The sequence below is a fragment of the Anomalospiza imberbis genome, chromosome 6 (assembly GCF_031753505.1).
Source record: "Anomalospiza imberbis isolate Cuckoo-Finch-1a 21T00152 chromosome 6, ASM3175350v1, whole genome shotgun sequence".
NCBI lineage: Eukaryota > Metazoa > Chordata > Aves > Passeriformes > Viduidae > Anomalospiza > Anomalospiza imberbis.
In genome coordinates this window covers 10,903,644-10,919,465 of record NC_089686.1, presented here as the reverse complement: position 1 = coordinate 10,919,465, position 15,822 = coordinate 10,903,644, and the positions used below count along the sequence as shown (strand labels likewise).

Below are 15,822 nucleotides of genomic sequence, written 5' to 3'. Positions count from 1 at the left end.
ATGTCAAAGATGTAAAAAAAAAAATGGAGCTGCTGTCCCTCTAGCACAAACAGGACCCTTGGGCTCAGAGAGATGCAGTGACAGCTTTAGTTTCCTGCAGTCTGTCTGTGGCATATCCTGGCACTGAACCTTTGAGTGCTGCCTGTCTGCTGAACCACAGGATTAGCTCTCACTTTAGTTGCCTCTGTTAGGCAGCATTGAACCTTATTACAGTTTCTAAGACCAGGAAAACAAAATAAATTTAAAAAGCTACTTTTCAAAGCATGGCCTTGAATGCAGTATTTAAGAACTTGCGAAGTCTGAGAGTTGAGAAGGAAGGACTCTGGTGATTGTTTTTGATGTGGTATTTTTGTCCACTTTATCTCTGCAGGACAGCTGCTTAGCACAGGCTGATTTGCCCTATACTACTGTTACGTACTGCAGAATAACTGTGGCTGACACAGACTGAACACATGCATCCAGTTCCAAAATCTGCCTGGGAAAATAGATTATATCTGCTGTTTGCCTTTGATTAATGAGGTAGGGAAAACAGATAACAATTAATCCTAAAGCTGTTACAGACTACATGTGATACACAGCTGTCGTTAGAGGGATATCAAAGACTTTAGGCTCAAAAGCAGAGAATTGTGGCATTTGTGCAGATGTTTTGAATGTATAGGCCATATGGGAGATGTTCTAGTCCCTTATACATTTGGTTAGTGTAGATAAAATTACCTAATATTAGTAGTATTTTTAATAAAAGTGTGATTTTGAGTTATCACTTATATGTTTTTACACAATAAGTAGAAGTGTTTTGTTAGTCTGTAAACAGCTCAAGATGAAACTAATTTGTGTGCAAAGTCAAGAAATTATAGTTCATGGATAAATTTTTCCCTTTTTTTGATTGTACAGGTGAATAGGTTATAGAGAACAAAATCTTAATTTGTTTTTTTGACTACTTTGCTATCAGAGATTGTATATAAATTTTACGAAGAGTGAGAGCCCTTACCTAACAGCAGAGTTTTAAAATTTAAATTAGTGTGTGACAAGAAATAATTCCTCCCATATTTTTTTGTGGATGGCAAGAAAAAACTCTATCAAACTTTCCTTTTTTCTGTTTTTAAAAATTAAATGAAAACTTCCAAAATATGCATCAGGTAGCAGATAGGGTTATTGTAGAGGAACGAGGAAAAGTCTTTTTCTGGATAATAAAAATTTGCATATTTCCATAGCTGGTAATCAGTTACCCTGTTTTTAATGGTTTAGTTGAGCTGGAAGAATAAGTGGTGGAGACTAATAAAGAGGATGAATTCTGAGGGCTTGGATGGTCCTCTAGTAACTGAGGAGTGTGCCATGGTTCCAGCTACAAGAGCAGCTTTGAATGCTGACAGATGTAAATTGCAAGAGTCACAAAGGAGACTTAAAAACCAAAATATGTGGAATTCATGAGGCAGTAGCTGGGTAGTGATAGAAGCTGAGATTAGACAGAAGAAGATTATAAAATGTGAGACTCAGGACAAAGACTGGATTTTATTTTATTAGAGAAAAGAAAAAAAGACTGTTGACTAGTAAAATTACTGAAGTGGCAAACCAGCACATTTGGAACATCAAATGACACTTTAACAGTGTATTCTTTTTATATTTAGTTGACTGTAGATAGAAAGCAGTAAATGCTGGAGGAAGGGGTAGGAGACTTAAAATATAAGATAGAAAATCAATGGTTTGTGAAAATATTGTGGAAGTGTCATGATGTGCTATGGTTATCTGTTAACTTCATTCAGAAATAGTTTGGACAGTTATGTCAGCTGGTCTTTATGATACTTCATTAAATATATCATGACAGGTTGTAAACATTGGAGGCGAGTGGAATTAATTTCTAAACTCTAGCAAGCAGTAAAATTTACCGCAATTAGGAACTTCTAACAATTGTAGTAGTTCTAGTGTAGTTACTGGCAGTTTTTGTAGCAGATAAAATATAAGCCAAATAACCAGTCTTTGTTCTTGTGGTCTTGTCTATGACATGCATGGGCAATGTCATGCAAACAGTCCCTTTGGCCTTAGTGCAGTTTTATATTGACAGCAAGTGTTGCAGGGCCCAAAATGTGCGTGCTGAATGCTTTTGCACAATAACTGAAGTAGTTGGAAAACTGAGGCACCAGAGCTTTTCACAGTAATGGAGATATTAAACTAGAACAGCTTTTTTTTTTTTTTTTTTCCTTGTTTAATTGATACACACTGCAAGCAGTGTATGAAGCTGCCAAACAAAAAATATTTCCATCCTTAGAGATTTAAAAACTAGGCACAATAGAACATAGCACAAATTGCAGTAGGAGTACTTCACAGAATAATTGTGAGAAGCATTTCTAACTTCAATTGGCAGATTTCTTTTTTTATTTTATTTCTCTAAGGAAGTTCTAACTCTGCTGAAGATAAAGAAAATCTTCCGTGTTAAGATCCTAAACAGCCATAAAAAACTTTCCTGTCTACAGATATCCAAAATTCTTGTCTTGGAAAACTGCAAGACTATACCATTCTGTTACCTGGCCTTGCTCATAGCAAAATAAAACTCAAGAAGTGAAGGGTTCTTTTCTTTTCCATGTTTCAAAGTCACCCATGAGGAGAAGCAGCAGCTTCTGCTGCAAAATGTTCTTGTCCAGGCTGTAGTGATGAGAAAAATTACTGGGTTTAATTAAAATTTTTGAATATTTTTACATTCCTCATGGTCAGCTTTTTCTGAAGGTGCCCGTATGTTATTACTGTGATGAGCTCTGACTACGTTGTTTTTCTGGGAGAAGGCAAACAGACTCTTTGTTTCTGTTATTCATAGATATTCTCCCCTAAGTACATTTACAGTATTGCTCACAAGCATGAAATTATTTTCTTATCCATAAAAGGAAGCCTAGACATATGGTATGTTTTTCCTGTTTACTCCTTATCTTTCTAAATTCAGTTGCTACATGGATATTTTCCTGTGTCTGTCAAAATAGGAGTTTTTAAGTTTTTACTCACCCCTTTCTTCCCACACTATTCTAATTGTTTGGTTGCTATTTGAATGTATAGCAGATGTAGCTCTAGCTGAACTGCTTCTCAGTGTTTTTTCTTGGGCTTGGGACATTAAGGAGTGGAGCACAAGTGCTAGTCTGTTGCTTTGATCTTACAGTGCTGTCCGGCACAGGGAATATCCCGTGCTCTTGGGCACTGGTTGGATTGAGGATAGAGCCTGCAGAAAGGTGAAGAAATACATCACATGGATTGTTCAGTGTCAGAGTCCTTATGGCTTTTTCACTAGGCAGATGAAAAGAAACACTGCATTTCAACTCAATTTTGACAAATTTACAGATGCAAGAAAAAGTGATTATCCCGTATTTAGTGGTTACCATACATCTTTATTATGTTAGCCCAACTTAAGGAATACACTTTTTGTTAAGAAAAAGTTTCTTCTAAGAATAGGTTATATTCACTACGAGAGTTTACTTGCTTTTTCTTTATGCAAAGCAAAATCTGAGAATTTTTCCTTCTTTTTTGCTAGATTGTGGCTATCTGTTAACCTTTTACTGTCTCCACACAAGTTAATGACATCTCTTTAGCTTTTGTCTTTCAGATTTCCTTTTGTGGTCATGAAGATGTGTTTATTTCTGCCTTAAAACTGCTGATGCAAATCCTTGCTATGGCATCTGTGGCTTCACCAGTTACATTTAAGGAATTTTGTCCCTTGTATTATCTCCTCAATGCCATTCCTACAAAGATCCAGAAAGGCTTTCGCTCTATTGTGGTTTACCTCACAGCTCTTGATACCAATGGAGACTACATTGCTGTGGGGAGCAGCATTGGAATGCTTTATCTCTACTGCAGACATGTAAACCAGATGAAAAAATATAATTTTGAGGTAAATACTAACTTTTACTGTTGTCTCTTCTGATGAAGCTGAGATGCTCAGAATTGAGCTCTCTGTTGGTGTCTCATTAACTTGTGAGTTTTTTGTATGGTTTGTTTCAACAGGGGAGGTGTGAATCTATAACTTTTGTAAAGCTGTTGAGTTGTTTTGATGATCTGGTTGCTGTTGGTACAGCCTCTGGTCGGGTTGCAGTTTTCCAGCTTGTGTCTTCCTTACCTGGAAGGAATAAGCAGGTAAATATTTTCATTTGCCTAAATCTCTGTGAGGTCTAGTATGGCCAGTTCTAGTAGAGTGTTACCATGATCCTTTGTAAGAGTGAAATCCAGCCAGTCTTGCCTGATGAAACAGCTGTGAATATGTTTTAGGTTTTGTATGTTAAGCTTAGAAACAATAATATTAAAGCATGCTTTGCATTACAAAAGATATATTTAATCAGATATGTTTCTGAGAGATTTCTTGTGTGTAATTATTGGCTGATCTCTTTGGTGGAGTGGGGTTTTGGATTATTATGGGGTTTCTGTGCTAAATAAACTTCAGAAGAACCTGCACTTTTGTACTTGATCTCCAGTTAAACAAGTTAGGAGTCACTGAATAGGCTTTGTGCATGCATTTTCTCTTCAGGTCATTCTTCTATTGCTTTGTTATTGTTTCACAGCTTCGCAGATTTGATGTTGCTGGCATCCACAAAAGCAGCATTACAGCTTTAGCTTGGAGTCCCAATGGAATGAAATTATTCTCTGGAGATGACAAAGGAAAAATTGTCTACTCTGCACTAGACCTAGACCAGGTGAGAATTTGTTATAGGAACCTTAATTCACATTTGCACTTCCTGAAAGGGTGCTAATGTGTTTAAATATTTAACAGTTACTTAATTGCTCAGTGTTACGTGTTTAGTTGGATGGCTTTATTGGTATGTGTACACTTGGCCCAGTGTGTGCACACCCAGCAAGGCAGCCATTGGATATCCTTCAGAATTGCCTTATCTGTTTTAAAAAGTAATGCATTTTAAAAGAAGTAGTGATCCTTTTCATTTTTCATGAAATAACTATCAAATCTTTCTTCAACTTTCAGCCAGTACTTTCTCTTTTGTTTGGAAGGAGTATTTTTGACTGATGTGGCTCTATTGGTGAAGTACTTCTCTCAGAATTGTTCAGCATCTCAGTCTAGAGTATAGAATGAAAGTAACATATGGGTCCTGCTGGCTGACTAGCATGGTACTAGCATACCAGTAAATGGAATTTTTCTCACATCTTGTTAGTTAATATAGATGAGATGTCAACAAATATAATGCTAACTTGAATTTTTAAATGGGAGAAAAGTTTAAACATCTGTCCTGATTTATCCGTGACTGTCCCTCAATTTGCTTTGACAGAAATCACCAAAATTAACGATTGTCTCAGCAGTGTATGACATGGCAGTGGGGAAGAAGGAAGAAAATGTGTCCTAAAATTTCTAAAGTTTCTGTTGATTTCAAGAGAAATAGCTAATATTCCAAGAGAAACTACATTTCATAGTGTTCTCACACACAGTCTAACTCTCCTCTTGCCTATGTAAATTAAGTCCATATTCATTAAGTGAATTTCATGCAACAGGAGTTCAAAAGCTTTTTGTTTTCTTTTTTTTCTCTTGGGCTTATAAATTTCTTTGAAGTGTTAGTTACCACCTGGTATTTTTAGGAGGGTTTGACTCTTGTGAATTGTGTGTGTCTTTGAAAGGGTATTTGCAACTCCAGCCTTGTATTGGAAGAGCCATCTTCGATTGTCCAGTTGGATTACAACCAGAAGGTGCTGCTTGTCTCTACTTTGCAGCGGACTCTGCTTTTTTACACGGAAGAGAAATCTGTCAACCAAGTTGGAACACAGCCCAGAAAAAAGTAACCCTCATAAAATCCTGATGCTGGCTCATCTTTTAATTCTTGCATTTCAAAGTGAATTACAGACAGCGTGATCTAGGCACTAAAATTAATACAACACAGCAGTCTGCTCATAAAAAGCTAGTTACAATAGCTGTGTGTGATCGAACATGAAATGACAATTACACCTATTTAGAAAGTATGTGGTTGCAAGTCTGTCACGATCATATTTTCAAGGCACTGTTAGGCAAAAATATTTAAGGTGTTTTCTCATTTTTTTAAACTGAAAACACTCTCAAAGTTCCTCTGCAGTCCCTCTTCGTTTATTGTGACTTGCAGTGAGCAAGCATTGTAATCAAGTCTGTCTAATGAGTGATGTGATATTTGATGTAAAAAGCAAGTAATTATCCCTGTTTTTCTTATACACTGAAGTGAGTTAATAGGGAGAATGTATAGTAAGCACTTAAATTTGAGTTGAAGACTAGGAACCTCTTGTGTGGCTTTGACATCTTCTCTATGTAATTTCTCTTGGGTAAGGAAAAGGGAACCCCGTCATAGAACAGCATGACTGACTATTTCTCTAAGGAGAGGAAATTTACACTTGAAAGAGGGTTTATGATGTATCTTTCAGGGATATGAATACTAAGAGGAATATCAAGGCCCATCTTCTATGTGAAGGGTTTTCTTGGGTGATAGTAATGGTGTTTCTGTGAAATGAAGGGTTTAACAGCTGAGGTCTGTTCTGTGCTTCTTGCAAGTAAAGGCTGCCAGTTTCTTAGCATCAGTTTGTAGTATTTTGCTTGTTTTTTATTAATTCTGGGAGAAGGATGAGTGCATAGTAGGATCTTTTTGAGATGGACAGAGTGGCATTAAGGCTATGAAGCTTATTAGGAGGAGTCATTTAACTTGCTTAGTTGATGTAGTGTCTGGCATCCAAAGCTGAGGGAAAACTTGTTATTTGGAATTACTGCTCATGTCTTACTGTAATTAAATTTGTACTTCAGACGTTTGACTGAATACTTAATTAAAGACTTTTGATAATTTGTGGTTGTGAATTTGTGCCATTAGTTTTTATATTGTTTCTAAGCTGAGTATATAGCTTTTAAAATAAATTCTTTTGCATTTTAGCACTGGCAAATTTGGAGCATGTTTTATACCTGGCCTGTGTAAACAGAGTGACTTGACACTATTTGCTGCCAGACCTGGGCTTCGTCTGTGGAAGTCTGATGTTCATGGGACTGTTCAGGCCACATTCATATTGAAAGATGTATTTGCTGGAGGAATAAAAACTTTTGAACTGTATCCTCGTTTAGAACCACCTGACAGAGGATGTTACAGCTCTCCAGAGAAACACCTTGGGCTTGTCTCATGCTTTTTCCAAGAAGGATGGGTGCTGACCTGGAATGAATACAGCATCTATTTACTAGACACTGTGAACCAGGTAGATAAATCTTGTGGCTGCATATTTTGTTTCTTCTATTTTGTTCATGCTATGCTATGAGAGTCTGTTTTGGTTATACATTCTATGGCTGTGATTTAAATCCCTATTTAGAGCAAAAAAAAAAAAGAATATTTATTGTCTCACATTGTCATTGCAATGATATACTCACCAACTAGCTCAGTATGTTGTTTATGAAAATTACATATATTTAAAGCTTTCAGTTAAGGTTTTAACATCATAATTAATTCTGATGCTTAGTGAAACATATAGAAACCTACAGTCTAGGAATTAGTGCAGAAAGATATTTTAGGCCTATAAAATGTGTCTGAAACTATTTATTCTTTCTCTTCTACCACTGTTGGTATCTTTAAAAGACTTACTACCTTTTATTTGGTATACAGTGAAGTGTTAGCTATTTTGTTGTCTTAAAAATGCATATGAATGCAGATACAAGCCAGTATATTTTTGTCTAAATGATATTAAATATTCATACTGTGGCACTCTTCTGCCACCAAATTGTATATTGCTTAAGTTGTTTATTTAGTTGCCTTTAGCTGAACAAAGAATCGATCTGTGGAATTTAAATTACTATAAAAATGGAGCTGCATCATGATTAAAGAGTTCTTTTCTGTTTCTTTTTTCTGTTTTTGTTTTTTGCTAAGATAAAATCTTTAGCCTGTACTGTTTATGTTGATTAAAATCCAGCGAATGCTTTTGTTAAGAGTACCATGTTGTGCAAACACTGTGTTAATCTAATGCCAATTATTTCTTTCTCTGCTGACTCTTTACAGGCTTTGATTGGTGGCTTGGAAGGATATGGTGATATTGTGTCTGTGTCCTGTACCAACAATGAGATTTTTCTCTTGAAGGGAGATAGAGACATAATAAGAATTTCAAATAGACCTGAAGGACTGTCATCAATAGGTTTGTATGGATTAGTAAGCTTACTATGTAGAAATTAGTAAGTTTAGTACATATAAATTAGTGTGTACCTCATGGAACATGGTGCCTATTGTACTTTTTTAATAACAAAAAACCAAAGCCAACAAAACTGAAACACATCAGACCTCAGACAAATCTCTTCACATTATTGCAAAAACCTGCCAGGTCCTGTAGAGTTACTCATCTGTTCTGATAGGTTATATTTAGAGATCTGGTTTATCTGCTTATCTGAGCTTCTCTTTTGGCTGCAGTGAGAATGGAGGCATCAAGAAATTAAATATGCTTGCCTTTTTTGAGAGTGGATCAGCATTAACCTAACGAGGCATCTCTAATCTGTGCATTTAAGAGCTCATTCTGAACCATGATGCTGAAGCAGTCTGGATTCCTGATATTGGTTATCCCTTTAGAATAAGTCTCAACAGATGAATACTTTGATTCTTTGCCACCTGTCACCAGACACGTTCCAGGGGAAATGTCAGCTTTCCTAGCAATGAAAAAGAAAGAATTGGCAAATAAATCCAAAGAATGCTCACTAAAATTCCAAAAATAATTTGACTGTTTGATACTTGTTGCCATCTGAGTTAAACATTTATGTTACTAGAACTCTTCTAAAGGGGCTACTAATACATTTAAATACTCCATCTTAGCTTTGTTTTAGCAAAATGCTAATAAATATGCTATGAAGTCTCATTCAGTGCTGGAGAACTTAACTTTCTTGTCATTGCATGTTGGCAATAGCTTTAGTCATATAGGCAGGTTTTTACTCACAAACCTCCAGAGACTGTCTATTGTTTTAATCTCAGCTTTCAAGTATAGTTTGAAAGGAACCTTTAGAAGTGTATTTTCTGCTAGTCACTACAGTGATTTATCTGATAATTTTCCTTGATTTTTTTCAAGCTACTGAATGTTTGAATGAAGAAGTTAAAGATATAGGATGGCACTTTAGTATGTGATAGAATTGGATCTTCCAAGCTGCAGACCTGTACTGTTCTTTTTACATAAACATAAATTCAGAATTTTGCTAATAGAAGTTTGATACAGGGTTTGGGGGAAGTGCTTTCTTATAGATTAATTTGCCGGAAGTTTATAGTCTGTGTGCGTGCGCATAGGTATTTATTTTTAAATGTTGTTAGCTTAGAATTTTTTTTTCATAAATATTTTTTTCATTCAATACTCTGAAATTATGCCCCTACTCACTTGATGCTAGTATTAATACTTGAACTAGTATTTATAATTTTATTTTTCTTTTGGACAATTTCAGATGTGAATTCAAAATTGTCAAATCCTTTAACAGATACAAGTCCTAAATTGCTGACCCCATCATCAGTAGTTTCATCTGTATCATCCAGCCCTTCAGTGGAAACAGAAAAAAAAATGGTTACTTCCCCTTCAGTTACTGGTGATAAAATTGGCACTTCTTCAGTGAAAGATGATCTGGAAACTCCAACACTATCAGAGAAAAGTTTTGATAGATCGGGAGACTTGAGCAATGAAGCCAGGAAAAGGGGCTGCTCTGTAGTAAGTGAGTCACGGAGCAGGAGCAGCTCTGTGAACTCTGTGGACAGTGGCTCGAGCTTTATGATGTGTGCAGACCAACTTCCAGAAGCTCAGAGAGATGGTCAACTTTCTTCACAACGGTTCAGCACCATCAGCTCTGAAGATTTTGATCAAGAACTTATTGTAAAGCCAATTAAGGTGAAAAAGAAAAAAAAGAAGAAACAGGGTAGGTGGAGCAGAGCTTTCCCTGGCACTGTATGTTGTTAGAGCACGTTACATGAGTCTGTGTTTGGCAGGCTTCCTGTATACTGTGGTGTTGTGCTTCTGAAATGGCTGAGGGGTTGTGATGACCATTTCTGTTTAAGATGAAAATCTTTAAAAGTGATAAAGTGATCAAGGCTTTTTAGATGTGATAGGAGAGTTTATTTCTTTTGTTTTGCTTTATGTAAACATGCTTTGAGTTCTAATGTATTCGTTAATGGGACCATACAGTGGACTCTGTGTCCAGTTTTATGTTGGAATTGTGTAATATCTATTCATCCTCTTCAGAATATTTGGCAGTGTCTTTCATAGCCATCCTCTTTAGTTTGATGAAGTAGTGTGAGTACTCAGTTATTTTAACTGTTTACTGTATTAAGACTTTTTTGGCTTTATATGTATCATTTAATGTTAAAGTTGAAAAAAATTCAGTATGGTTAAAATTTAGATTTAGCTTTGTTCTTCCTCCAGTTCTAAAAACATTTTAATTTCTTACTTGGCACTGGGATTTAATAGATTTTATTAATACTGCTTTTCTCCCTTTTTTTCATGTGTGTGTGGTAACAGAAAGTGGGACAAGGAGAAACCACAGCTCTCTGGAGGGCACACCAATTTATGAGCGTCAGCTTTCTGGTGACAGTCCACATTCCTTGAATGCAGACTCCTTTTCCATGACTTCCAGCATAATGAGTGGCAGCATTGATCACTTGAGTACTGGGTCTCCAGATCACGAAAGTATGTTCAGTATGGAGTCCCATACAATCTTGCAGGAAGATAATGGTTCAGAAACTTTCAGTGTCCTGCAGTCTCCTGATTCAGCAAATATACTAATTAATGAAGAAAATGGAGATGTGGCTGATTTACAGAAACTTCCAAACAGTGACAGTGGCATGGGTACTTCAGCTGTTACAGATATTTTGACATCTGCATCTCCTCTGATGCTCACAGAAGACTTGACAAGCAGTGTTGGTGGTGAATGTAATGGTGGTGTGGTTTCTGCAAGCAATGACTGCTGTCCTGAAAAGCTGAGCCAGGAGGAGGAGGAGCAGGATTTTCCTACATTGTGTAAAATAGATGAAGACTTGGATAAAATGCAGCTGCAGCATACTGAAAAATCTTCTGAAGATCCAGACCCTACAGACCAGATGTTTTTGGAATGTGACAGTATACTTGGTGTCCAGACATCCCTGACACCAAAGGAAAGTGATGAAACTGGTGAGGAAGACCAACAGCAGCTCTCTCTAATCCACAGTGCTCTGTCAGACCCTTCTGCACTCCCGTGTGACATCTCTGACGATGTTCATTCAGATAACTGTTCCATTTCTGGGTGGAATTTTGAAAGTGCAATCAAAGCTAAATGTAGTACTAGCACTGCTGAAAGGGTAGCAGACACTCATGAAAGTAAGACTGAAAAATCTGCCTCAAGTGATGAAGAGGATATTTATGGACATGGATTACCATATTCATCCTCGGAGACCAGCATGCCTGAAGTTGGTGCTGTGCCTGGTGCACAGGATGTAGCCAAGATAAGCCTAGATGAAATGGTGCTGTTAAAATCTGATCAGGTATTTCTTTTCAGTTTAATTAAAGTATCTTTAACCTTAAAAAGAAACAGCTTTTGAAAAGAAACATTCCTGCAATTACTGTCCTTTACATCTTTAGGAGAGCATTTTTTTTTAAACTCGATTTAGTACACAAGTAAAGTATAAAGCCAAACAACAGTACGTGTTGTAGATCTTAAAAAATGTGATGTATCTGGCTTCAAAATGGGTGATGTGTGCTTGCAGTGCAAAGAAGCTGTTCTGGCTGTATTATTCCCAGCTCAACAAAAATGCTGTTAGAAACCCACCCACTAAAGAGTGAAGAGTAAAACCCAGTCACGCTCAAAGGCTGCTGCTGGTTTGGATCTCCAGTAGTCCTAATTCTGTATGATGCTGTTCCCAAATTCAGCTGACTTCATGAAGAATTAATGCTAATTATCTCACATGGCTGGTTTCTGCTTAAGGATTATTTTACCTCTAAGTACTCAGAATAAGGATTAGTCTTTGCCCTCTAGCCAGCAGTAGTTAGTACTGTTAAAAATGTTGACAGTTTCCTTCTTCTGTTATCCTTCTTTCTTTCATAGTTATTTTGTGGGTAATCCTCATAGATACTATAGAAAAGAAGTACTAAAGTTGTAAAATCTGCAAAATTGCCAGAATCACTGGGACTTTTAGCAGAAGTCTTAAGAAGGAAGTGCAGTTCTTGTAGGGTGGGGGATATTGTTTCTTTTAGATCTGTAACAATCTTGTATTGAGATCAACCAAATATTCATTCATAAAGGTTGAGTTTTAAGTTGATGGTATCCTACCTACTGACAACTGCAGCCCAAAGTGCAGAAGATTTTTGTTTCAGATTATGGTATTCTTACACTCTATCATGTTCAGAAACCTCCCCTGGTAATGTATGCAGTGCTTGAGTTCACCTCATGCAAGCAATCAAAATTTAAGAGAGCAGGCTGTAAACCAGATTACTGCAAGACACGGTTCCTCTACCATACAGAGAGTACCAGAGTTGGATATTCAGCTCTCTCTGCCCTTCAGCTTGTTGCCTTTGCTCATCACTTCCTAGACAATGAAGAATTTCCTGGACTACAGGCAGACTGTACATTTTTATATATTCCTTCTTTGGAGCTGGATGATGGGGTGGAGGGGTTTAGGTTTTTTGCTAAATCTGTTGTTTGAGCAGTCTCATTGTGCACATACAGCCTTAGAGAATAGTGACAGATGTAGTTTTATTTCACACAGGGCAAATTTATGCATTGATTAAAGTACTTAAGTTTAGCTTTTTTAAAATCAAAATGCAGGAGCTGCTGTTCTTACATACCCATTTTCTTATGCAGTTTGAAGACACCTGATGCTGTTCTGACTCTACAGTTTTTAGTTTGCAGAGAGCTGGATGGGATACTCTGGCCCTGGGTATGGCATCCTGAGCTTGGTTGTCTCAGAAAAATACATTTGGTGCCTGGACTACCGAGGCAGCCTGTACTGCAGTCCCCTTCCTGCGGCCGGGCTGCGCTGGCAGAAGTTTGAGGATGGAGTCCAGCAAGTGGCAGTTTCCCCCTCAGGTACGTTGGCTTCTGCTGCACTGTTGCCTTGTAAATATAAAACTTGGTTGTTTAGGGCTTGTGTCATGTAAAAGTAGTGTGTTGGTTTGGATTCCTTTTCATTTGTTTTTTTTTTATAGTCGCAGTTGTATGACTGCATCTTCACTACCTCTGCATCCCATGTTCTAGTTTAAGTTGCTGTCACTAGCAGGTTCACATTGTATTTTGGGAGGTTTTCAACATGCATTTATTTGCCAGGTTAAAGTGACCTTCAGAAGTAACAGTTTAGTGGTAGGCAGAGAAGAGCTCCTTGTCTATACAAGCCATGATTTTTGTTACAGAGCTATAGAAGTTCTTGGCTGTGCGGGTGGTGAGGCACAGGAAGAGGTTGCCCAGAGAAACTGTGGATGTCCCATCCCTGGAAGTGTTCAAGGCCAGGATGGTTGAGGCCTTCAGCAATCTGGTCAAGCGAGAGGTGTCCCTGCCCTGGCAGGGGGGTTGGAACTAGATGATCTTTAAGATCCCTTCCCACCCAAATCATTCTGTGATTCACAATTTTAAAGTTCTTTTTCTTGTAAGTGTAGAATTGGCTTTGTGTATGCATGGATTGGTTGATTTGATTTCTTTTTAATACTGGAGAAAAAAAACTTTGAAGTTTTAGTACATTTGCATATGCATTTGTTCTGGATGGTTGTGAATGAGGATTATGTTGGATTAAAATTAAGCAGGTTTTAGTTATAAATGTGCATCACTTTTGGCCTACCAGATTGTTCCAGGACTGGAGGGAAAATACAATGTTTCTCAGCCATTTTAATTTCTTTGTCTCCTGCCTTGCGACTGCTTTTCTTCCTTGTCATCTCTAAAAGCACATGTCAGTCTTCCCTTTTGTCTGTTGGGGAAGACTTGCTATCTGTTTTAAGAAGGAAATTCTGTTTGATCTGTCGCTGAGCTTTGCTACAGCCAAAACAATTTGAGAGTACTTAGAGTAGGTGAAAGTGTGGGTTCATCCAGCTCAGTATCTTACCCTTAAAAGTGGTCCAACAGGGTCCCTGCAAAAAAGTGAAAGGCATGGGCGTGTGTCATATTTGCCCTTGGGAGTTTCAGGCTACAGTTGTTGGTGGCTCAAATTGCCTGGGCAAAAAGGTTGTTCCTCTGCATTTATCATCCTTCAGTTCCAGGAATTCAACCAGCTTTTCTCTGAATCTGTGGAAGTTTCTAGCATCCACAGTTTGCCATGGATGTGTTAATGTGGGGGCATGTTAACCACAACATGTCAAAATAGAATTAAATGCAACTTTGTGGAGTCATTCAAAGGAAATTAATATGACAATGTACTGTTCTGGTACAAGCCAGCAGTTAAGTTTGGAGTTCCATTTGGTTTTCTTTTTTTAAGATATTATTATATCTTAGAAGTCAATTACTGTTCTGGTCTTGCTTTAAAAAAATTGTAAGGGCTTTTTAAACTTGCATTTGTGTTTAATGTTACTGATTTGCTTTTCCCCTCCTATTAGTTTAGATGTAGCTAGGACATGTCACCTGTGACTGTTGCAGTAATTGCTGAGTGCTGTTAGGTTCTTTCTTTGCTTCTCTTACAGGGACTCTTCTCTGGAAGATTGAACAGAAGACTAACAAAGCTTTTGCCTGTGGAAAAGTAACTATAAAAGGAAAACGGCACTGGTATGAGGCTTTACCCCAGGCTGTATTTGTAGCTCTAAGTGATGACACTGCCTGGATTATCAGAACAAATGGAGATCTGTATCTGCAAACAGGTACCTGAATTAATTGCAGACTCCTTGAATTGTTGTGGGCTGAGATTATTAGATTTCAAGTCTATAGGATGATGGCAATTTGCTATAAATGTTAATCCACAGCCAGGACATAATGAAACCTTTTTTTCTTGAGAAACACTTGGAAACAGTTGTGATATTTTGTGTAATTAAGAGAGTGGAAAAGCCAGTTCATGGCCACTTGTTTTGTGTGTGCCAAGTGGAGTACATACAGTACAGAGTTTATGGCATGAGGAAGATATGAGATGGATGGAGATAAATGGAAAGGGATTATAGAAAATACCAAAATAATATCCTTGCTTTGAAAGTGGTATGGTGCACTGAAACAACTCAGCCTTAAGTGGGCAGAATAGGGAAAAGTAGAAGCTTTGTGTTTTGAAAAGCACATATCTCTAGAAGGTAAGAGTTACCACTTGATAATGACAGGAAGGTATTCTGAGACACAAGATGGTGAAGTGCTTTGGAAGTATAGACAAGTGGTATGTGTTTTATGTGATAGGGAAAGCAAAGCCATGGGGGAATAGGATGGCCTGTGGAGCAGGAATCTGCTGCCTTCTTCCTGGATGTGAATGAGGCACAAACTGGAAGAAGGGCTAGTGTAGTGGCAACTTCGAAGTCATGGCCTTAGTTTTAAGTTCCTCTGTTTTAAGTTCTTCAGAAGAGGATGCATTTAGAAGGTGTTACGCAAACAATATTCAGGCTAAATGCAAGCAGCTAGGATGAAGGATGGTGGTACTAGTTTTAGAGTTAAGGGAGAAAAGTATCAAGGTCTCTTGGGCATGTGAGGCTTGCACAGAGAGCTGAGTTACTGAGGAAAAATTACCAATAACATGATGAAGGAATTACTGGTGAATGAAGAGGAGGACTGGGTTAAGGGCAAACTGTCTAAGAAGTACAGAAACAGGACACCATGTCTGAGTGGCTATCAAAATTCTTACTTACCTTTCATTTAATTTTGGCACTCTTGTAATTTCTCTTTTACATTTAGTTACTGTAGCCCAATGCAAAAATTCTTTGTGATTAAGAAAACTGTTTTAAGTACACATCACTGTTTCAAAGACACTCTATTAAAGTTGGGGGTTTTTT

General features: G+C 37.5%; 1 protein-coding gene across 4 annotated transcripts in view; it reads left to right on the top strand.

Annotated features, from left to right (window-relative positions):
• TECPR2 (tectonin beta-propeller repeat containing 2) overlaps positions 1-15,822 on the top strand; it is a 42,487-nt gene that overhangs the window by 2,023 nt on the left and 24,642 nt on the right. For 2 of the 4 annotated variants that reach the window (XR_010999779.1, XM_068192379.1), the window contains exons 2-12: positions 371-519; positions 3,581-3,865; positions 3,979-4,107; positions 4,530-4,661; positions 5,590-5,747; positions 6,855-7,167; positions 7,959-8,091; positions 9,371-9,832; positions 10,432-11,429; positions 12,787-12,970; positions 14,545-14,718. Coding sequence is in view for 3 of the 4 variants with exons in the window: in XM_068192379.1 (XP_068048480.1) it covers positions 3,632-3,865; positions 3,979-4,107; positions 4,530-4,661; positions 5,590-5,747; positions 6,855-7,167; positions 7,959-8,091; positions 9,371-9,832; positions 10,432-11,429; positions 12,787-12,970; positions 14,545-14,718 (2,917 nt within the window). In the remaining variant the exon portion in view is untranslated. The remainder of the gene's footprint in view (positions 1-370; positions 520-3,580; positions 3,866-3,978; positions 4,108-4,529; positions 4,662-5,589; positions 5,748-6,854; positions 7,168-7,958; positions 8,092-9,370; positions 9,833-10,431; positions 11,430-12,786; positions 12,971-14,544; positions 14,719-15,822) is intronic. The other 2 variants (XM_068192380.1, XM_068192381.1) reach the window with 2 other exon arrangements.